The 22,713-nt window shown below is 52.8% G+C and overlaps 4 protein-coding genes across 4 annotated transcripts; 1 reads left to right on the forward strand and 3 right to left on the reverse strand.

Annotated features, from left to right (window-relative positions):
- Positions 1 to 209: 209 nt before the first annotated feature.
- On the reverse strand, positions 210 to 10,572 carry COCSUDRAFT_54656 (hypothetical protein; the record flags this gene model as incomplete). Its single annotated transcript, XM_005643831.1, has 19 exons — positions 210 to 815; positions 1,254 to 1,401; positions 1,678 to 1,848; positions 2,188 to 2,315; positions 2,540 to 2,544; positions 2,766 to 2,861; positions 3,567 to 3,739; positions 4,097 to 4,310; positions 4,663 to 4,829; positions 5,206 to 5,376; positions 5,841 to 5,978; positions 6,233 to 6,448; positions 6,829 to 7,057; positions 7,876 to 8,108; positions 8,415 to 8,621; positions 8,925 to 9,112; positions 9,437 to 9,619; positions 9,954 to 10,116; positions 10,504 to 10,572. 19 exons carry the CDS (start codon positions 10,570 to 10,572, stop codon positions 631 to 633), a joined length of 3,084 nt encoding a protein of 1,027 aa, XP_005643888.1. The 3' UTR covers positions 210 to 630.
- A 1,412-nt stretch (positions 10,573 to 11,984) lies between these two features.
- On the reverse strand, positions 11,985 to 15,308 carry COCSUDRAFT_54657 (NAD(P) dependent steroid dehydrogenase-like protein). The gene is made up of 7 exons (XM_005643832.1): positions 15,230 to 15,308; positions 15,046 to 15,138; positions 14,532 to 14,895; positions 14,056 to 14,303; positions 13,485 to 13,700; positions 12,814 to 13,020; positions 11,985 to 12,412 (listed from the first exon to the last, which is right to left on the reverse strand). The coding sequence occupies exons 3-7, from the start codon at positions 14,737 to 14,739 to the stop codon at positions 12,221 to 12,223; spliced, it is 1,071 nt and encodes a 356-aa protein (XP_005643889.1). The 5' UTR covers positions 14,740 to 14,895; positions 15,046 to 15,138; positions 15,230 to 15,308; the 3' UTR covers positions 11,985 to 12,220.
- Positions 15,309 to 15,607: 299 nt separating this feature from the next.
- On the forward strand, positions 15,608 to 19,661 carry COCSUDRAFT_67859 (NAP-domain-containing protein; the record flags this gene model as incomplete). Its single annotated transcript, XM_005643833.1, has 7 exons — positions 15,608 to 15,823; positions 16,020 to 16,214; positions 16,435 to 16,599; positions 17,141 to 17,320; positions 17,650 to 17,815; positions 18,229 to 18,282; positions 18,596 to 19,661. The coding sequence occupies 7 exons, from the start codon at positions 15,608 to 15,610 to the stop codon at positions 18,664 to 18,666; spliced, it is 1,047 nt and encodes a 348-aa protein (XP_005643890.1). The 3' UTR covers positions 18,667 to 19,661.
- A 134-nt stretch (positions 19,662 to 19,795) lies between these two features.
- COCSUDRAFT_44697 (Clavaminate synthase-like protein) lies at positions 19,796 to 22,465 on the reverse strand (the record flags this gene model as incomplete). Its single annotated transcript, XM_005643834.1, has 8 exons — positions 19,796 to 19,899; positions 20,095 to 20,206; positions 20,471 to 20,721; positions 21,032 to 21,179; positions 21,477 to 21,579; positions 21,765 to 21,861; positions 22,005 to 22,137; positions 22,337 to 22,465. 8 exons carry the CDS (start codon positions 22,463 to 22,465, stop codon positions 19,796 to 19,798), a joined length of 1,077 nt encoding a protein of 358 aa, XP_005643891.1.
- Positions 22,466 to 22,713: the final 248 nt, after the last annotated feature.

Consider the following 22,713-nt stretch of genomic DNA (forward strand, 5'->3'; position numbering starts at 1 on the left):
TCCAGCCATTCTGCTGCGCATGCGATTATACCGTGCCGGAAGATTAACAGGCACTTCAGCTCGCATACGTACGTGCATAATTGCCGCAGGGTAGGGAAGTGAACAAGTATCCTCGAGTTGCTTCTGGCGCGGTGTGTGTGTGTGTGTGTGTGTGTGTGTCTGTGAGTGTGTCTCGAGTTGTAGTGATATGGCTATTCTCTTGAAGCATGGCGTCAAGCTAGTTCCTTTACAGCATGCATTTGCACATTCAGGATGTAGGCGGGATATGCCTGCCACAAAAGACAATTGGTCTCAAGAGCACTTGACTGGGATGCAAAACATCTCCTATGCTACATGTTCTCTGCACACACGCACAGGTGCCACAGGACAGTTCCTACTAAACGAGTAGACATACAGAGAGCTGCAGCTTGCATTTCTTCACTTAAGACACCTGCAGACCCACTGATTAAAATTGTCGTGAGAAAGAGCAGTTTGAATCACAGGAGACCTGCAGGTCAATTCCTCGTCTACTCTACTCACAGCCGTGAAGGCTTCTAAAAAGGCTGAGACCCCAGTCTGCTCAAAGGCAGACAAGCAAAAATGCTTACTTTCTTTTGCCTGAGATGCGTTTTTGGAAAAGCATGCGTTGGTTTAGGGCTGGGCGGCTGGTGCAGTCTTCCGCCGCAGCCGGAGGACGCCAAATTTTGTTGCCCCGGGAGAGGAACCCGAGAAAACCTGCGCCTGGTACCCCCCGGTGGACTGCGCGTATCGCTCGACAACCCTTGCAAGCGCAGCCTCGCCCGCTGCGTCGGCGGAGCCCAGCACGCAGACTGTGCCTGCAGGTGCCGGCACATGCACATCAGCTAATTCAGCTTTCATTTCGCTGTGAGCAAGTATCAACGTGCTAGCTCCAGAGCTGCTACTGCCAAGCTGATACAAGGTCGTCTGCCATGTACCCAAAAGCCCTACAGTCCATCATTCTGAGCCTGAAGACAGGGAAGCACAAGCTGCCAAGGTCCGAGCCTAAAAATGCAGTTTGTGAGATTATCCAGGACTTGCTTTGCCTGAAATGGAGTTAGCCAAGGTTACAGAGAAGCAACAGAAATAAAAAACAACCACGTGCTAGAGACTCGTGAGCACGGGCATAAAATGGGACATAATCCAGCAGGAGTGAGAAGCTCAGCGATCTACTAGATCCATGAATGGTCTTTTTGAGAACAGGGGTCACTTTTTTTGGCTGGAATTGGTGAAGCGTTCGCAGGAGAGAGTCTTACCGCCGGATCCGCCCCCGGTGATTTTAGCTCCGTACAGTGCTGGGCGCTCGCCGCGCGCGGCCGCTGCGGCCGCCTCGTCCCTGACAAGCGCCACAATGCGGTCGGTGCCGTCACTGCCCAGGCCGCAGCGGCTGTAGCTTGCATGGCTCTGCGACCAATAACAGCATATTTGAGAAGATCTTTTAGACTTTTGACACAAACAACAGTGACCCTAGTGTGGTGGTGGTAAAGAATACTCGACGTGTTGCAGTGAGATGCGATGGAAGACAGACCGATGTGTTTGCCGGACTGCGGCAGCTTTTGCCGATGCACGACACACACGCACCTTCCTGCCAGGTCATGCCGGATGCAAAGTTACAAATTTTATGCAAGGGGCCGAATTAGCTGCATGTGAGACTTCCAGAGGAAGGGGAAGGGTGCCCACCTGGTACATGATCTCGCCGAGCATGGCCAGCTGTTCCGCCCTATCATCGTCGTTGATGGAAGCGTCGGCGGCGGGCGGGCGCAGGAGCTGGCGGAAGGTGCGCACTCGCCAGTTCTCCATCACCGGGTGCGCCGTCGGCTGCCGCACAAGATACGTCGTATCCGAGTCAATCTGCACCATGTATAAGTTTCATCAAGCGTGGGCATGTTCAATAGGGCAGGTTCATATTCTGCATTTGGAGGGAGGCCCGCATGGCTGTCAACTGGTCGTGGGATCCGACTAGCAATTTCAGCAAGCCAAGCAGATCAATGGGATCCCAGACATAGGGTGGGCTTTTATAAGAAAGCAGGCTTGGATCCCTGAGCACAAACGGTGAACATTATTAATATTACTATTACACAATGTTCCTGCCAAAAGGGAAGGTCCGTCCTGCAGACAAGCTGCGGTGAGCGTTATATACCTATGAATGAGCATTTCAGGAGGTGTGTTGAAGATTTATGTGGTCTGCACCTGTGTGGCGGAGTCCCAGTGATCGGAGTAGTCTTTGAGGAAGGCTGCACCGGTGATGGACTCGGGCAGCTCCTGCTCATAGATGCGGCAGAAGTCGCTTGGAGCCACATTTGCCAGGTAGCCCCCACCTGCAAAATTTGAGGATCATACAGACTAGAATGCGACTTTCAGCATCCAAGGAAAGTTGATTCATACTTCAAAGCTGCCTGCTGATTTTCGTAGATGGGGTGAGAGCATCCAGATATTGCCCTTTCGAAAGGACCTCCCATACCGAGGTATCTTCTGAGAGCGGGTGCCGTCTCGTTCTTTCATGTATACTTTGTTGCTAACCCCTGCTTGCTTGCTTGCTCACGCATGCTCCACGGGCACAGTGCAACTGACACAGGACAAATTGCACAAAGGCTATCTCTGACTGCCAACGCCGTCCTTCCGGAGTGCACACTCAATGCAAACTTTGTCGCTGACAACCGCCACTGTGCATGCTGCACAAGTCTAGAACGGACGAATGCTTGCCTATGGGTGAGCAGGCGAGGCCGTTGGCGGGTGAGCACGCGCGGGGCTTGGAGGGAGACGTGTACGAGCTCTGGCGCTGCAGCTGCTCGGCCAGGCCGCTGAGCATCCGCAGGCCCATAAAGGCGCCTGCTCGCACCGTCCCGTAATCCAGCCCGCCCACGCTGCAGACATGCGCACCATCAGGGACAGCTGATGACAGAGAAATTGTGGATTCCATTGAAGGTGCAGTTACCATCCCATAACCCAGCCCGCCACTCTGCAGGCTTGCATCCGTGCAATGTCAGCTGATCTGAGCCAGAACTGCATCTTAACTTCCAAGCAGGGACAATGACAGGTACACAGGATAGGACAACAACTGCAGCTATTGCATTCTGCAATCGCATTCTGCAATAAGTGATCAAGCCTCTGCAGACACCACAGCATCTGCTGCTAGTTCTGCCGCTAATTTCAGGGATGCACACCAGACTCCAGACGAGGTTCCCTTGAAGTTCTTACAGTGCTCCTTGCGGTCAGGACCTCTATAGCCAGTAGTCAGAGAACAAGATCCATGAGATACCCTGCCCAGTGGAAGCCAATCAGGCTACAAACATATGCCACATTAGTAGTTTGAAGCTATTTTGAAGCTACAAAAGTGCCTTAAGCTGGAATTATCACAAATTTTTTCCTTGAAAGCTGTGATTTCTGGCATAGTCTTGCTGAAAATGGTTAAATTGTGGCTTCCTGCGAGGGTGACTTAATTTTGGAAGCCAATCAGTGGCTTCAAATTAGGGCACCATCAGGTAGTTTATGCGCCACAAAAATGCATTGTTCATCTGTCAGAGCCATATTGGCCTCAGGGCGCGACTAAAAGAAACCCTGCTGCGCACCTGTGGCGGATGCCAGAGTCGACGCCCCAGAGGCGGATGTGGGGCGGCAGGCTGACGGGCGGCAGCATCTCAGCCGGCTGGCAGCGCAGCGCGAGCAGGCTTCCCGCCTCGCCCAGCGCTGATGTCATTTGGTCCATCACTCCGCAGGGGGCGCCCACCACGCAGTTCTCCACCTGCGCTTGTGCATGTGCCGTGGTGACTAACAATGCCGTCATTGACACCCGGACTCTTCTTATGCTGGCAACGCATCCTTTCACCTCCGCTTGTCTGTCGCCCTTGCATGACACTACGGCAAGCTTGCCTAACATGCCAAACATATTGCTGTTGACAGTAAAGCAATTCAGGATAGCTAGTGATTCAAAAAAAGTGCCTCAAAGACCCTGCCAGCCATATATGAGGAGACTGTAGCCCACATACGCTCCCCGGGGGATCAATATCTACATGACGCTAAATGCCGCTCGCACTGCCTTGTGGGTCTTGCATTCCTTGTGGATTAAAAGCCAGCATTGACAGCTAGAGCAGCCGCCCACCTTCTGGCAGAGCAGCGCGAGCTCGCGGCCCTCCAACTGAACCCCATGCGCAGCCGCGAGCGCCTGCATGATGGACACCTCGACAGCAGCCGAGGATGAGACGCCCTTGCCCTCGGGCACCGCGGAAGAGACCAGGATGGAGATGCCGTCAGTGAAGCGGCAGCCTTTCTCATGCATCAGCACTACCAGCGCACCGGCCACGTATGCCGCCCAGCTGCAGAGCGCCGGCATGAAATCATTCAAGCCTGAAGGCTTGGAGGTCTAAAAGGTTGTCGTGTAGTGCAAAGCTCTGCCAAAGCATTGGACCCAAGCCGGCAATGGCAGCTGTTCTAGAGGGCAATGCCCGGCGCATCTCCATGAATGCATGCGATTCTTTTGTGGCTTTGTAACTTTACAAATGGCTCTCATTCGGCAATATCTTTCTTATTTCACTGATTCAATCCAAGGCAGTATGAGCGGGCGCGCAATAGCTGTATGTACATTTGCAATCTGCATTGTACCCCCCATCTAGCGCTATTCAATTCCCTCTCGATGGTGGGCTTCAAGGGCAGGCTGAGGGTGCATGCCTGTGGGCGGGATCGCGTTTGAAGTACTGGCGTGCCTCGTCGTAGGGGATGGGAATGCCGTCGCGCAGGAGCTCGGCCAGGTCCATGTCGAAGGTGGGGCCGCGGTTGGTCAGGTCCGCCCCCAAACTCACCACCCTCAGCGCCGCCTTGGGGCCCCCATCCGCCTCCTGCACATAGATCACTACTTCAACTACTAATATTATGGCTGTTATTACTTTACTATATCTAGATCACAAATTGTCACATCACTGCACTGCATCGTGAGCAGCTATGCTACATGAGAGGGGCTGAGCTGAGCTGTGATGTATCTTTTTCAGCCAAATGTTGCCAACAAGCCCGTGGATTGCTGGAAGTGTAGCACCCCTGGATGCCGCCACATCTCAAAACAGTATCCCATCCTGAGCGTCAATTTCTGCAGGGCTGGCCTCCAAAGATGCCGGTCGTTGGGCGAGGTGCAGGTCTCCGGCAATCCGGCCGCGCCATGCGTACAAAAGTGCAAGTAGCAGCGGTGGTTTTGAGAAGATCAGGTGAGAACTCGCGCACGTGGCGGGATTGCATGTGGCGCCAGACGCGCTGCAGGGGCAGCGGGTGGGTCTGCGCGGCCACGTGGCATGCCTGCGCCAGGGGCAGCTGCAGCACCAGGCTGCCGCTGTAGTCCGCTATGCCCCCCATCACGTCCAGCCGCCCCGGCGCGCGCGTCACGATTACGTCATCCTGCCACACAGCAATCCAGGATCTGCTTCTGTGGAAAAGGTTCCAAGTGAAACAATGCAAAATATGGTACAACCGAATGCATGAACGTGTAGCCCAGTGCACTCAACATTACAGAGGCTTGCCCCCCATCACATCCAGCCGGCCAGGCGCGCGCGTCACTATTATGTCATCCTGCTGCATGGTCACGCGCACTCTTGACCCGCTGATACATGTCAGACATAAAAAATGGCTGATTTGTGCATGTTCTGTTGTTTCGCAAGACCTGCCATGAGCAATCTTACAGTGCTCTTGAAGGGTCTGTTTGAGAAGGCCGCTTGTTGCAGGCAACACAGTGCCCCGTCCGTCACGTTCAAGCACGCAAATCATATTTGCATGCTCATCTGTTAAATGACAGTACGGCATCAGGAGTGTCCTCTAAGAAGATGAGAAGGATCAGCAGATATTTGAGAGGGACGAGAGCTCACATCCCAGCGGAAGAGGCCGCGGGCGGCGCGGCGTTCCGGCAGCTCGTTTGGCGCGCGGCCGGGGGATTCGCGATCGCTGTCGCTGCCGGAGGGGGCCGCCACCTCATCCAGCCGCACCAGCTCGTACAGAAAATCAACCTGCGCGCCAACCCCCCTGTATTTTTGGAAACTCTGCTTGTATTTCCAAATTTCTTTGTCTGGAAGTAGTGGAAAAGTATCTCTCGAGCTTTTAATACGGAGTTATAGTAGATTGTGTGGGCTCGGCTTTGTTTGTAGGCATACATAAAATAAGCATGTTTTTTTATTTATAATTGGCAGGTCTTTTCTTCATCTATCTGAGACTTCCGCATGCTGCCCATCAAGGCGGAAAGCGAGAAAAGTGAAAAGCTGACCGTGTCGGAGCAGTCGGCGAGGGCATCGCCCCCGGAGACGACGTCCCAATGCTCCAGGCAGGGCGGCTGCCGCGGCGCGCGTTCGGGGGCGTCGCCGTTCTCAGAAGACGCGGCCTCGTCCCGCCGCAGCTGCAGCGCCGCCATGTCGCGCTCGAAGGATGTCATTTGGCGCGTTGGCGGCATGTGCCCCGACGTGTACCACTCCGGCACCTCCACCTGCCCAGCAGCAATGTGGAAAGTTTCAGGCAAACTCAGCTTTATGAAGATAGTAGCAAGAATTTGACGACAAAATTTGTCAGCCGAGAGAGAGAGGTTCAAAAGGACCAGCAGGCTAAGACTAGTGGCACAAAGTTGATGAATATTAAGATTTGTCAGCCTGCGGCGGGATTGTTGTTCATCATCCTTGCTGCTTCGTTCGAGGGACTTGAAGAGGCAGCAACATCATATGGGTATCCGTAGAATTTGCGAGTCCAAAGCTAGTGCACTCTCTGCTCTGTTACTTGTTCTCGGCCTGCCTGCATCCAACCCCAGGCGCTGTTGTCTGCTATGGATCAGTTGACTGCTCTCGGTACAAAACTCTGACTGAAGCGAGTCACCTTGTCGCGCGCGTCGTGGCGCTGCATCATGTACCCCCAAACGATGGCGTCCCTCAGCCGCACGGAGCCTGCCCGCTGGGGACCCCCCTCTCCCCCGTGCATGTCCGCCAAACCTTGCGCGGACCCGTTTGCAGATATCTGCCCAGAACTTGACGCGCCCCTTTGGCTGCCCCTCCTAGCCGCCATCTCCAGCTTGCTCGCGACCACCTCTGCGCCGTTTGTGGGCCCGCTGTGCCAACAAGGTGAACTTTATCAAGACAGCGCACTCAAAATCTTAACAGTATAACGCCTGTGCCACCCTACAGAAACACTGAATCAAAATCAACTGAATGGCTGTGCCACACTCTAGAAAGTTGCCCCATTCCTCAAGCTTGTGCGCACATGCGGAGCGCGTTTACGCACTAGGTAATGTCAATGTGGCATGACAGACCTTTGTGAGGAGTGCACTTTGCATATGTGCTGCTAGGTATGCCATATTGGGGCCACTGCATTTCCAACAAACTGTACCTGACTGATTCGGCTGGCGCCTATGCGCAGTCTCCTTTTGCAATGGCGCAATGCAGAGGGGTTGAAAAGGCGATCCAACGAAGCATGCACCTTGTGAACTTCATGCAAGATAAGTCCCTGAAAGTTTGCTTTGTAATATACTATTTTGCGTGAAGACGGGATGAAGACACCTGCCTGCACCTTCATTGCTGGTGCACAAGGCAAGGGAAACTGCCAGACTTTCTTTGAGGCTGCACACAAGAAATCCTTGTCCATTTTCGGCGTTTCCGAGACTGGAGTTTCTCTGCTGTGCTACAGGTTGGCCTTTCACTCCTTGCCTATCTCTTGTCCTAGCCTGCTCAGAATGAGCATACACTCCTAGATAGCGAGCCAGATGATAAATTTCATCTGTCATCTGCTTTGTTGCGTGCACGTCTGCTTGACAAGTTGCTCTGGAATTGGACGGTATGTTTTCTGTGGATCCTGCTTTTGTACACCTGCGTGAGTCAAGTTCACTCGTTTGCAAAGTTTCCTATGCAGAGGGGCGGAAGGGGCGCGCACTCGTAGGAGAAGTTCAGCTCAGCGGCGCGCAGCAGGAAGGGGGCCCAAGTACCCTCCAGAAAGTCGCGCCGCCGGATCTCGACGGCCGCGCCGTGAAGCTGCAGCAGGCGGCGCAGGAAGGGCTCCTCGTTGAAGTAGTCGCGGCGCACAAACACCAGCGGCGTCCCGTGCGCCAGGCACTCCGAGACCGTCCCATAGCCGATCTTGCCCAGCAGCACATCCGCCGCCGCGATCTGCAGCCGGCGAGATTGAGCTGTTTGAGCACATGCACACCTGAACTTAATTATGTGGGCTGCTGGTCCACCACAGCACGAATGTCTTCAGCTAGCCTTTGACACACATGCGTAAACTTGTTGTAGAAGGCGCTTGGTAGAACATAACGAGACACTGAAGACCTCACCATCAGGCACTGCGCATTGCTCAAGAGTTCAGATTGTTTTTAGGACAGTTTACAAAAGCCACGTATGGGGGCATGCGCAAAGCAGGCCTTGACAGGGTATTTTCAAAACCGTGGCCTCATCAGTGACACAAGCGCTCACCAAATCAGGCGTGTAGGCGTCTGCGGGTGCCAGCAGGAAGTTGGAGGGCAGCGGGTGGCCGCCCGGGGGGCTGCCAGCAGCGCAGACAACGCAGACCCAGCCCTTGGGCAGGCACTCTTCTCGCAAGTGCCAGTCCCCCGGCGGCTGGCCCCCGTAGATGAACACCACCATATGCTGGTCCAGGCTCAAGCCCAGATCCGTAAACACCTGAAACACACTTGGATGGTTAATATCTCTGCAGCGCAGGCACGGCCTGACTGTGTCAATGCCCAAGATTGAATTTCCAGAATCTGCAGTTTATATGAGTAGCTTCAGCTATTCAATGCCATGCAGAAACATATGCATGCACATAAAGGCGGCCATTTTCTCTTACCAAGCACGCATTGGCCGCGAGAGAGGATGGCCGCATATGCATGCATGAGTATATCCGCTTAGGTGCCCAAGAGCAAAGTCAACAAGGATCTGGCACGGGTTCTGCGGTGGGAATGGGCGTTCAGGAAAGGGGCCCACCTGCTCCTTGGTCTTGCGCGCATGGCGCACCACTAGCGGCACATCTTCCACCTCTCGAAAGGCCGGCATGGGAGCATAGCCCGGCAGCCGCAGCAGCAGATCCGCGCATGCATAGTCCTCTGCAATCTGCCACACCATGCCCCGGTACGAGCTGTGCCCGCTCATCAGGTACTGGCTGTAGATGAAGTCTGCGCCACAGAAAGTGATCCTCAATTTCAGTGCCTGATCTGGGAACGATTCGGTCTCCCATGACATGAAGGGTGTCGGATCCTGGGTCAGTCTTGCATGATATTCGCCCCCTCTGATGCTTCAGATTGTTCCATGCAGACATGCATCGAGCCTGATGTCCGTAAACTCAATGATGGCATCCTGTGCTGTCCATCCTTGGTCACAGCCATCTCTTGAAGAAATTAAAATGACAGCTATCAGTGGACTTTGACTTTGAGCTTTCATTGGCAGGATCAAGGGGTGACAGGTTCGCCAAGAGTATAGGAAAATCTAAAAATGCGCACCCCAGCTGAAGTTTGAGACGCAGATGCACGGGAGGCCGGCGGCGCGCGCGGCCGCGCATGCCATGGGCACCACATCGGACACGACCAGATCAGGCCGCGTGGCCGTTAGCCAGGCCTGCTCCGTCTGCAGCAGCGTTCCCCTCTGATCCCCTCCCGCTATCCTGTGATACCCCTCCATGGAAGCTGCGTAACCGGAAGAACTAACGTCAAGAAGTGAGTGAGATCCACATTGCCACTTGGCATGCAGTATCAGGCATGCAGTGTCATGCATGCTCTGGCATGTGCTACTGGCCACACTCTGTCAACGTGCAGGAAGACAGTGCGGCTGTGAGGGATCCAAGTGAACCACCAAGTGACAAGAGCATCCCGCTCGCTCCCTTTGTCACTCTCCCCATGCACAAAGATACGGATGGCACAGTAGGGCCTGCCATCCTTTGTGCTTGTGATGCTTAGGCCGTGCGGCACAAATGAATCTTGGCTAAATCCAGAAAGACAGTAGGGCTTATATGATGCGCGCCTGACATGTCCACGGAGAAGGCATCTTGCTGCTTGGCGCCAAAATCCAGGCCAGCCTTGCGCACAGCCAGTCTGGGGGATCGCAGCTCCCGCAGGAAGAAGCCCGCTGGCTGCCCCGTGATCACGGTGACGCTGTGACCGAGGTCAAGAAGGGCGCGACAGACCTGCACGCAGCAGCATTTGGGGATTTGTATACCTGGAGGGTGCACCCTGGGTTTGCCTGGAGTGCAGTGGCATGGAATAGCCCATGGCTGCATCTGGGATCTACGGTCTATTCATTCAATCCGTGTGCTTTGTGTGCCAGACGCTGTCCCCGTGTGGTGAGCTTCTCTTCCTTTCGATGGTGATGTCAAGGCAACCAAGCAGTCGCTGTTGGGCAATGTACAAGCACCCCATCGGAAAGTGCAAGCACCGCTTCCGAGCAAAACGGGCTCCTAAAGAGCAGAATTTGGAAATATGCAGCATTCATGCTCCATACACAGAAAAGGAAAACCCAGCAGACTCGATGGCTGAAACTGTGAGGAATATGTGAGGAGCTTCAAGGGTCACACCTCCAGGGATCTGGTTGCATGACCAAGACCATGTCCTGTGACATAGTACGCAATAGTCAGGGGATCCATGGCTCCAGCGTCTTCTCCTTGGGTCTGCCGGTGGTGGTGTCGTTCTGAAGCGCACGGGTTTACACCACCATGGAGTGCCCCTTTCTTCCTCTTTGATAAACACAAGTAACAAGAAGAGAGCTTTGGATTATTACAATGCTTTCGAGCAAGAAAGCAGGAGAAGACGAAGGACTGGTCGCGTTCAATGAGAATTCAGGAACCCTAGGAAACCCTTTAGGTGAGCCAAATGTGGCGACGCCCAGCTTGCATGCAAAAGCGTTTGTCGTGGACCGCTGCAACTTCGGTTGTCGCTCTTCCTTCCAAGAATTAACCATGGCACTCAGGGCTTGCAGCTTCGAATCACTGCTGCAATGTCATCGATCGCAAAGAACTCTTCAACACATCGGCTGCACACTTTCGAGAGAGATCAATGGCCATGTGCTCTTGAGAACACCAAGGAGACAATGCAGTAAGAACGCATTTCTGCGAAGGAGGGATCTGGTAGGAAATCACTAGATATTTTCACGACTTCAACTTATGTACAGCTCGCTTCATGCGCTGTGTATACTACCTTTCGGAAGGCAGATCATCGCAGTGAATGTCGCCCCGACATGCAAGTTCGTGCATTTCGCAGGGCCTTGGTGTGTGCAAGGCACAAAAACAGAGCGAAGTCGAGGCCAGCACCCCTGTAGCATTTCTGCTTGACTATGCAGCATCTCTTGGCATTACAAAAGACATCACCAAGACACAGGCCTACAGTGTCTGGCTGCAAGGTATAAAATCACAGCTATAGTACATCGGCTAAGTTAATGGCGTTGGCATTTGATCTACTAAGATTTGTAGACCCCTTACTCGATATCGCACAAACGTTTCGATATGCTTGCAGGAGCTGTGGTGCTGGTGATCTTGGCAGCAATTGATGCAGCGTACTCTGGGGACTGGTCTCGCATTGGAGTCATATCAAAAGACGTTGAGCTGGGACTCAGACCTCTTCTGGGCCTCTTGGGCTTGTTCCACATCTTCTGTGGTGGCATCACGGCGATTGCTGCTTCTAAGAAGGGCTACAACCCAGTCCCACCAACCTTGAAGGCACGTCACACATTCGCATCTGAGCCCGGCCTCTCAAGTTCAGATGCCGCACAGACTTTATACAGTCTATGGATCATGTTGAACATCTGTCTCCTGACACGAGTACTGCATTGGCAGTGTCAATGGTTGGCAAGTGAGGTTGTTGCTGCTGTTGTGCGCGCAGGTTCTGGCAGTGGGCTTCCTGGCAATGGTAGAGGTGCTGTTGAAAGACCCGGCAGATTCCACAAAGGCGTGATCGCACAAAAATTGTCTGTGCTTTGCGTGTCAGATTTGATTGCATGCAGAGAGTGTCTGCAGCTGTTGAGAGGTTAGCAATGTCGAGCATCATGCACATGATGATCAAAGTCTGTGAATTAATGTTTCAATGGTGGCATTGCCCATCATGGCGCAATTTGCTTCGTGTGATCTGATGGTAAAAATCCGCTAAGAGGATTAGAAACTACCAGCAACACTCTGCATTTAATTACAACTGTTTCTTGTCACACAACTTCACTCATCAACATTGCTGCAAAAAAATTTCATCCATCTCACCTCTGGAGCCAGGATCAAGATATTCTTTTGTTAGAGAGCTGCCTTTCTCTCACGAGGACTTCTTGCTGCCTCCTTCTGGGTTCCTCAGGTGTTCAAAATGCTTCACCGTTCGCTCAAGAGCATCCTTGATGGACACCTCTGGGATGTACCCCAGATCTGCCCTGGCCCTGCTGCAGTCCAGCAGCCTGTTGGCCTTGGCAATGCGGATGCGCATGGGAGTGAACTCTGAGGGTGGAATCTCCTGCGCATATGCCCAATGCCCCAATTCAAAATCCCATTTTTCCCATGAAAGGAATTCAGGCCAATGCCGGGCATGTGTGTTTGCCCAGCTTATAATTTTTTGATTGGGACAAGCTGGACGGCATACAGATACCCTAGAAAGATCTCAGAATCTTTGATATGAAAGGGGTTTTTAAAGCACAGCACAGAATATATGCTCGCCGCTCCTGCCGGTGGTCCAAGACATAGAACCAGCAACAAGCCCTGTCACACTGCTGAATGCTTACAGATATTTCCAATAGTTGCTAGAATCGGCACGCCAGACTGTTGAAAATCCCTGTAAGCTTCAGTAGAATGACAAGACCCTTCAGCAACAGATCGGGAAAACGGCAAGGCATGAGAGTTCTGTGTTGGGAGAGGCACCTTGAAGGGCTTCAGGAGGGAAATGATGAACTGGACGATGACAGCGACGACAAAGATGAGCTGCCAGGGCAGCTTCTTGCTCGGGCGCGCATAGCCAAGCGGCTCTAACAGGTCCCCCAGGAACCCCCAGAATGGCTGCGGATCTGCATTGGTGATGAAGTACGCCTTGCCCGCGCACTTTGCCCCTGGCTGCAGCAGATCTGCCGCCTGCAATAACAAAATCAGATACTCTGTACAGCACACACCCTTTTCAACAACACATACCGTTTTCATGAAAGTATAAGCTGGGCAAACACACTTGCCCGGCATTGGCCTGAATTCCTTTCATAGATCAGCACAAGGCCCCCTCATCACAATGGAGTCATGGGTATCCTGTGATTTTAAGAAATTTCAATATCGGTAGCTGCAGAATGAAGAGAGCCTTAAGCTCACAGTGACAGTCTTGATGGTTCCAAACAACAGGCCTCAGGCAACAATATCTATTGTCAGCAGCCTGCTCTCTCTTATGGTGAGGCACTATGGGCATTTCATACCGTGTTTCAGTCCTGGCAAAGTGTGACGCTTATGATACCAATATGAATACAGCATGTAAAAGCCTCTGAATTCGATACCAACACTAGTTTGAATGGCACCCAACCACCAGGCCCTGGGGTGTGAGCAAGGGGGCGGACCAGGAGGTGGGCCTGGGCCACATTGCCGACATAGGTGAAGTCCATGAGGTTCTTGCCGCTGCCGATGATGTACTTCATCTTGCCCTTCTTTGCGTTGGCCACAGTCAGGGGCACCAGCAGCGGGTCATGCTCCCCAAAGATGCCGCTCGGCCGCAGCGCCACCGTTGCCAGCCCGCTCCTGTTGTTCGACGCCAGCACCAGCTTCTCTCCCAGAATCTGGCAGGACACCCACACCCCTTCGCTCAGCAGCTGGTAATATAACATCAGCCCATGAGCTTTGATAGGAGAGAAGAAGGTCCTGCGAGGGCAACCGGGCAGCATCGGATGCATTGAGAGGGTGTGGCGGCGAAAACTGCAATGCGTAGTGAGGATGCTGCGTGCCATCAGGGCACAAGGGGACTTTTGTTCCACTCATGAAGAGCAGATGAGAGATGTCTCACATCAAAACATGCCTGCATACTTCATACAAAGCACACCCCTAGTGCCGCTGCATGCATGGCCTTATCTAGGCACAGCACCAACAGATACACCTGCATTTAGCAAGACACTAGTGTTGTTTATGTGAGCTCACCTTTGTCTCTGTGTAGAAGTCGATGGGTTTCTTTGCGTAGGGCGTGTCCTCATCTGCATTGATGAGGTCTTTGCCATCAAAGACAACCGAGGCGGAGGATGTGTACACCAGTTTGGTGATGCCCTGGGTCACGCAGCCATCGATGATGTTCTGCGCCCCCTTCACATTCACATCGTGCATGAGCGCCTTGTTGGCCGTGTTGGCCGCTGCCGGCGCAGCCGTCGCGCAGTGAAATACCACCTCCACACCTGCATGCCATCTTGCCATCAATTATGGGATGAAGATTCTCATGACAAGTAGTGATGTTGCCATGCATCGATAAAAGATTCTTGCACTACATGAAATCTCACAGGCGCAGTGGCAGCACAAAATAACCACTGACGTATCGCATGTTGCATGAAGTCTTGTTGGCGGAGCAGGAACTAAATGATATGTAATTAGTAACCTGTGATGCATGCAAGATTAAATTTGCGCACCTGCAAGGGCGTCCTCCACCTGCTTGGCATCCCTGAGGTCCCCCACAATACTCGCCACCCTGGGATCCCCCATGTCCCTGATATCAAACACCACTACGTCGTACTTCCCCGACGCGAGCAGCTTCTCCACAAGGTGCTTCCCCAGAAAGCCAGCTCCGCCAGTGACTAAGCATTTCTTCTTTCCCACGCTGCTCCTTGTGCTCACCATCTGATCTGAGTAATTGCTGCTGTGCTGGCTGGGCCGGTGTCTTGGAAGTTGTGCTGATACTAGATCTCACTGCTGCTTGCTCTTCCTGATGCGCTCGTGCAGCTCCTCAGCTGTTGGTGGGCGGGGTCCCTCAGGTGGATACACAACGTATTGCCTCTGCAAGCACACGCGCATTTTCAACCAGGAAAGGGACAGCTAGATTACGAATCCTTGCAGGCCCTCTTAACAGATGGTAGATGGCATATTAAAGTTCAAATTGTCCCTTCTCAATCAGACTTGTCAGAGGGCTTTGGGCAAGCGCCTTACGTTTCTGATGATGGCTTCAAGTCTTCCAGGATCACCAGCTACAAAAATTGTCATCACAATGGGGATGGAGATATAGCATCCAAATTTGAACACCTGCAGAATAAAGGTTCTTCTCAGATCATACATAGGTGGAAAGGGAAAGACCTGGAAGTGCACACGAGCACAATGCCCACCAGAGACCCACCTCGAGGGCTCCATACCTAGCCATCACTGAAACTCTCGCATCACGTCCGCAATTATCATGTACTTAAAGCAATTTCTCGCGGATAAATTCACACACTCTTAATGTTGCTGAATGTTGCCCATCCATGCTCTGGAACGCCTGTGGACAGGTGCGCATGCGGCGACGGGTCTCCGGGCTTCCGAAGCTGCGGGCACTAGCTCGCGTGAGAATCCAGGCAAATCGTGAAGCTTACGAGCCCCACCAAGGTTTAGATCTAGTGAGTCTGAAAGTGCGTAAATATGCAGGTACGGTGAAAGGAGAGACTGAAAGGGGCTTCTTAGATCATTCGATCAGGATCTAAGGGACTTTTCCTTGCATTTTGAGAGTCCGAAAGGCGTCATGTCGAACACTAAGAGGACAAAAATAGAAGCAGCAACCGCTGAAGATGCCGAGGAAGACCAGGCAGCAGTGGCCGGAGACAATGAAGAGGTACCGTTAGAAGGCGATGCAGACGCTCTTGGCGACTTGACCGGTGCCGAGGAGGCTTACGAATATGATGAGGAGGAAAACGAATTTTTGGCGGCATTAGCGGATGTGCAAGACAAACTCAGCGAGGTACGCACTGTTTCCTTGGGGCTGTTGTCAATTGTTCATCTGCACTTGAAACGCCTTTGTCAACCGCGTGCTGGTTGTGTTGAATGAGAGTACACCTCGTACACGTACGGGAAGGTTCCAGCCTTTACCGTGGGCCCTGAGCCGTGCACAGTGCTACCTTCTGCCTGCTCAGGTCTTAGATGTTTCTGCTTCACAGGTGAACGACGAGGCCAGCGACAAAGTGCTGCAGATTGAGCAGGAGTACAACCTGAAGCGGCAGCCAATTTACAAGGAGCGCAACGAAATCATCCGCCAGATGCCTGACTTCTGGCATGAAGTGTTCAGGGGACATGAGGCCATCCGCCCAGTCATCACCGCTGAGGACGAGGAAGGCCTGGCACATCTCCAAGAGGTACCAGTTCCGCACTGCCATTACACCTTGCATGCACACCTGATTGCCGTCCTGTGGCACTCCTTCCATTGCAATCATGCCCTTTGGGAAGCTCAGCAAAGATCTCTCAGCATTTCTCTCACCAACCTTCAGCAGTACTGTGTGTGCGCGCAAGACAGAAGTTCATTTCTGTGGCAACAGAGGTTTTTGATGACGCCAAAAAATGGTGTGTTCATGGCAGGTGTCAGTGGAAGATGCGCCGGACATCAAGTCGGGGTTCAAGATCGTGTTCACCTTCCTGGAGAACCGGTTCTTCCGCAACACGCAGCTGGAGAAGAACATCAGCTACCTGGAGGACGGCACCTTTGAGATCAGCAGCGCCGGGCCTCAGTGGCACGCGGGCCAGGTGATAAACCTCAATCTGTCTCACTTGCCTGGCTTAGTTGGAACAATCTGCCGTCACACAGTTGCCTGCTTCGAGTGCGTGCTGCTTGCTGCAATGAGGGCCAGCAGCACGGGGTGTAGATAGCTGCCTGCACGATATAGGGCAGCAAAAGTGGTGGCATCATTCATTGCAACTGCCTTGATGTCAGGAACCTTGTGCACAGCAAGCGGTCAGTGGCTAAGAGACCAGACCTTGCATCTTGCGTGCACCTTCTCTGATCATGCATGCACTTTCTCTTGTGGGCAATGTGCATTATCTTGTCAGAATAGGTCTAGAATCTTGCCGACTCCAAATATATGATTATCGCTCTGCCTTGATGTCTGCATCCCTCTTTCTCTAATGTGATATCACTGGATAGGGAGGATCTGCCTGTTGACATGCCATGTGCCCGTCTGCCATTATAATGCAGCCTGCACGGTGTGCGCTGATATGAGTAAATTGCTGGCTAACATAACACTTACATAACTCTTACATACTCCTTATGTAGTGTGTGCACGCGCAGTCGCTGACGGAGGTGGCGGTGTACGAGGGCGGGAAGCCGACGGGGAGCAAGCGCAAGCGCGGCACGCTGTCCTTCTTCGCCTGGCTGGAGGGGGACGTGGCGCAGGAGACCGAGCTGCAGATTGCGGAGATCATCAAGGAGCAGATCTGGCCCAACCCCCTCGCCTACTACCACAACCCGGTCCGCGCCCCCTGCACTCCTTTGCCCCATGCATTCTTGAGTGCAGTATCCTTCTGGTAAATTTAGCTGTGATGAATCTGCCAGTCGCGCAAATTGGCCTCTGCATCACCATTTTTATTAATTTTTATACACCCGTTGGTTGCACATTCCGGCACCCCGGCAGATGAAGACTTCCCACACACAAAGGATGCAAGATGAGAAGCATACAAACAGTTGTGAGGCCATGGCAGCTAATTTAAATGACTTGAAGGACCCCTTGCACTCCTCAAGTGTGGAATGCATCATGCTGATGAGGAATTGGAGTTGAGCATGATGATGTGTGGGGGCAGGTGGCTCAGAGCGATGACGTGGCGATAGAGCTGTTGGATGACGATGACGATGAGGAAGAGTACGAGGGAGATGAGCCGTACATATTCGACGAGCACGGCAACCCCATCCAGGCAGAGTACGTGGCAGTGGACGGCGAGGAGTATCAGGAGGGCGAGGGCGCTGAGGGTGAGTCACCCCAGGACACCACAGGTTGCCTGCTTGCTAAAGCTCTCTGATACCGGCAGCGGGTGGGATGGCGGCATGAACTCGGCAGGAGTGACCTGAACAGCTGGTGGGGGTTTGGGCACATCAGGAGGTGATCAGCCGTTATGCCGTCATGCGGCCATGCTGGCTGTTGTTTTGTGGTGTGTCCTGTGGACGATCTCTTGAGACGGCGCTCCCGATGGGTTGTGCACATTGCACTGCATGCAGAAGTGCTGCTGCATGCTGCAAAACCAGTTTTTGACACCCCTGGCTGTTCACAGCTCTTGACACAGAGACTTCAAGAGGTGCTATGCGATATGGCAATTGTGCAGCTCTGCAACTGCAGTGTTGCAGCGCATGTGGGTTTGCTGATATTTTGCTGTTGCTGTACGCAGAGTACTATGAGGGAGAAGAGGCAGAGGGAGAGTATGAGGAGGAAGGCGCCGAAGGTGGGAGCCTGTTCCCACATTTCTCCGCTGACACCTTCCAGGATGCATGGCAAGGAAACTGGATTATAGACAGGGTCTTCAGTTAAGGGTGCTGTAGGATGCTGCGAGCATGCTGCCGGCTTTGAACCGAAGGACGGGAGCCTGGCTGAAGAGTCTGTTGCTGGTAAGTTTGAGGGATGTTGAAAATGTTCAGCATTCTTGGCAATGTCGTCAGGTTTTCAACATCCTCCGAACATCCGGCAGCTGACTCTTCAGCTCCCTTGGCTCCAGCACAGCCCTAAGAGCCTGACTTAATTGCTGTGTTCCTTTCCAGGCGCAGAGGAACATGCAGAAGTGCCGAGCACCCCACCCGAGCAGACTGCACCTGCAGCAGCACCCACTTGAAGGCATTTTGGCCGGGCAGCCTTCCACTGCTTTAATCTGCACACAATCTTTCTGCCGCGGCTGCACTCCTGCCTCAGCCAAGCTCCACGCTTGCAGGAATAAGCCCAAGATGTGAATTTTAGTTGCACCGGCCACTGCAAGCACTACACATGTTTGGGGATTGAGGCTGAGGTGCCACATCCTGACAGTGGCAAAGGGTCATACTAAGCAGGCTGGATTCTGGCATAAATGGCAGCACAGCAGAGACACAGGTTGGTGAGAAGGAACCCACGGGCTGAACAAATGGGGGTCCAAAGGTGCAGAGATTGGGAACCACTGAATGCCACGGCTGTCCCTCGGAAAATATGCATGGAAAGGGATTCGGTGGTTGAATGATGGGCCTGAATTATGCGGCTGAGTTTTCAGGAGCTGGTCAAGCTTTCCTAGCCCTCTAGATGTTTGCCTTGGACAGGCAGTCTGTGCTATCAGCATGATATCTGATCCGGCCAAGCCCAACTATATGTGGCTGCTGCAATGGGCAGTCTGAGGAGCGCGGTGATCTGCTTTTTTTGTGCATCTGAGTACAGGTTTGATATCCTCCACCATTTTTAGGTGCAATCACCAGCGTTTATGAATAAGTGTCACATATAGAGGGACGCAGGGAGGTGGGTAGACTATATATGGGTTCAGCTCTGCGGGGAGGCACGCATTTCCCCATATACTTACCAACATTTTTGCACAATCAGATACCTCTTAACACTATGTGTGCAGACCGGGGGCGCTGGTTGGCTCTCCATCACAGGTAAGCTCTTCCTTCTGGGCATTCTCTTCAAATCTGTGTTGTTATGTATGTCTCACTGAACTGTGTCCATTATGTTCAATGGTGCTGCCATGACCTCATCTCCCCGCAGAGCAGCCCCAAACCCTGGTGAGTTGTGCTTAGTAGGGATCAGGTCAGGAGTACTGATTTTGATGGTTCTTAGAGATGTTGAAAGCTTGTAAATGGTTGACCGTTCTATGGGGCCACACACAACAGCACTGTGACCTTTGTTGTGCCGGATTGGCTTCATGGTTGGACGCTCAAAACACACGTGTTCCCACAACGACACACCATAATCTTGCAACATATTCACAAGCCAAATCATGCAGTTCATACAGCCTCAATAGCAGCGGGCCGGCTTGAGGTGTGCGGTAAAAAAGTCATTGCCTGCTGCTGCCATTCCTTGTCTTGCTTCACCTTCTCATATCCATTCCCTGCAGCAACCACGCCTTCTTGTCACAATAATGAAGGCGCCTGATGTCTCGCATGCATGCCCAGCTGGGACTCATCAAGCGCACATTGCCCTACTGCCAAAGCAGGATCTTTGAACATGAGCAGGCGGGGTTGACACCGGGACTGTCTCTGGTGCAAGCACAGCCTGTTCGAATTAAATTCGAAAGGAACCCTACCGTTCGCCGCAATCATCTCTGCCACCGTCTGCGCCGGGTACACCTTCCTGGGCCCCTGCATAACGGCGTGCCCTCTGCCATGCACAAACAGCACCATCGTATTCCTATCCGCCTGCAGTGACAAAGTGAATCCCGTTCAGAGCACAGCCGACATCGCTTGTCGAACATCTTTTTGAGACCTGAATTTGTCGTAGAACTACACACCAGGAATGGGCAAAATGATTCAATGCTTTTGCCTGGCCTTTATATCTCTTGGTGCCAATGCAGCTAGCTGCAGATTCAATGCCTTTTCAAAAGGCCGCCAGTAGTGGTAACAGTGTCCATGCTCACACACTATCTTTTACAAAATTGTAATTTCAACGCAAGTCGTCCGCACCGGCTGTTCTTCAGGCAGGGGTGCCCTGACGCGGTGGTAGGTGCTGAGCAGCAGACCATCGCTGAGTCGCATCAGCATGTTTCCAATGTTCACCGTTATAGCTCCTTCCAGGGGGTCCATGCGAGTCCAGATCCCCCGTGGCAGTCCCCCCGTCCAAGCACCGTTCAATCGGGTGGCGTCCTTTCCTGAGGGGTCGTCGGCTGCGTGCGCATCGGCGTCCTTCCCCGGCAGGATCTCCAACCCTGGCTCGCCTGAGGGAAATCATCCGAGGTCAGTTTTTGGCTTTGGATGTAGCCCTATGACTTCAATACATGGGTCAGAGACAGGGATGCTAAGCCAAGCATCGCTCCAGATTTGGTGGCTCATGATACTTGCAGGCGTAGTCTGGCAAGGACCACATGTTGCAAGAATGGACTTGCACTGACTGGTAATGGCTTAAAATTGCTTCTGCGGCAGCTGCTAACAGTGCCTCCAGAGGAAGACAAATTGCAATTGAATTGCGATTGTGCTGGCAAAAAATGTAAAATTTCGTGCATGCCCGGTGGGAGGGGGCGGCCGTACCAGGGCGTTGGAAAAGCAGGGTGATGACATCGGTGTCGGCGTGCGGCAGCAGCCGCAGCTGGCGCGCCTGGCCGCTGCCGGGCTTAGGCGCTGGGTAGTAATTCCATCCGAAGAGCGTGCGCGCATCTGACGCCTGCAGGTCCAGATGCTGCACAGAAGGCACCGATTCAGATTGTATTTGAGGACAAAATTGCAGTGGTGTCCTGTCACCAGGTGAACACTAAGGAACTGTCAATTGACGCCCAGAAAACTGTCAGATGTAGGGAAGGAACCAGCCGGATTGACGATACATTTGGCGGCAATTTTCACGAATTTTTAGCTAGCAGCCACTGACAGAATTACTGGACAAGGGACAACTGGATGCTGCACAGCTGCCTGCAGCTGTAATATGGTTATGGTAACAATCAGACATGGCAGGATGCTCTGTTATGTAAGAGGGCCTGACCTCTTGAAAGAACCCGGCTGGCAGTTTCAAGGCCTCCTCAAAGCAAGAAAGTATGCTTGCAGCCACTGCGTTTGCTTTAGCAGCAAATGCCAGCGCGCTTGTCCTGATCAAGCAAGCCAATCCACACCAGGGCTTCAAGTTTTGTGGGCAGGAGCAGAAGTCATGCAGCAGGCGAAGGGAATATATGCATTACAACAGTCTACATGGCGCTGGCACCAATGCATTCATTTCTCTCACTGCCATGCTCAACTGCCAGATCAGAGGATAGAAGCCTATTTTTATTGGTACCTGAAGCCTGGCAATATCCGTTCCGGCTGCCACAGGTTGTGTGCGTCCATGTAATGATCATTTACTCCAACCAGATACTGCTCCCATGAATCATTACCTGCAACACAGCCGTGCCATCCATGTTCACTTGACTGCATGCATGCAACTGACCAGAACGTCCTCTGAGCCTGCAGATTCCAAAGAGATCGCTACCTCTGCAGGTCAAGCCCTTCTACAGGTATGTTGTACTGATGTACTCACCCACAGCAGCATTGGTGTCTTGCCGGCCGCGCCAGCCCATGAACAGGTCTGGCACAAACTTCGTGGGCGCCTTGGTGGCCTCATGCAAATCTATGAAGCGCCGCCCATTTGCAAATTGCTCTTCCACTTCCTCCTGTGTACCATGATGGCACGCATGGTTTTGCTGCTTCTCACATTTCTGGCTTCTTGCGACGTCAATGTCGACATTAAAATATTGCATGGGCACCAGTGAAACAGCCGGTGCATGAAGTGGCACAAAGGCTCTGCAGGAGAAAGGACGGCTTGAAGATAGCATGCATGCGAGGCGACGTTAAGAAGGAATTTGAGAGCACCTTTGAGATTCCATGCCCAGTGACATAGAAGAATCCAGAGCCAGTAGCTGCCTCTAGGAGTTGCCTGCTGATGTCTTGCTTGCGTGCTTCGATATCCGACAGATCGACGATTGACAGGCGAGCAGGCATTTTTTTTGTTTAAACGCAATAATTGGTGAACCCCAAGTCGATAATCTGCAGTTTGCTTTCCTATCCAGGCCCTTCAGTTGAATTGAACCTGCTAGGGCTTTTCTTTGATGGGCAGCAAGAGTCTTGGACTCGAAGAGCAGGGCACAGAGTACAAAACTCTGCGAAAAGTCAAATATTTCACACATAAATGTCGCTCATTCGACATTTAAATAGCACTGTAACGAAAGGATCACGGCACGTTCCAACTG

This window comes from Coccomyxa subellipsoidea (assembly GCF_000258705.1).
Source record: "Coccomyxa subellipsoidea C-169, whole genome shotgun sequence".
NCBI lineage: Eukaryota > Viridiplantae > Chlorophyta > Trebouxiophyceae > Coccomyxaceae > Coccomyxa > Coccomyxa subellipsoidea.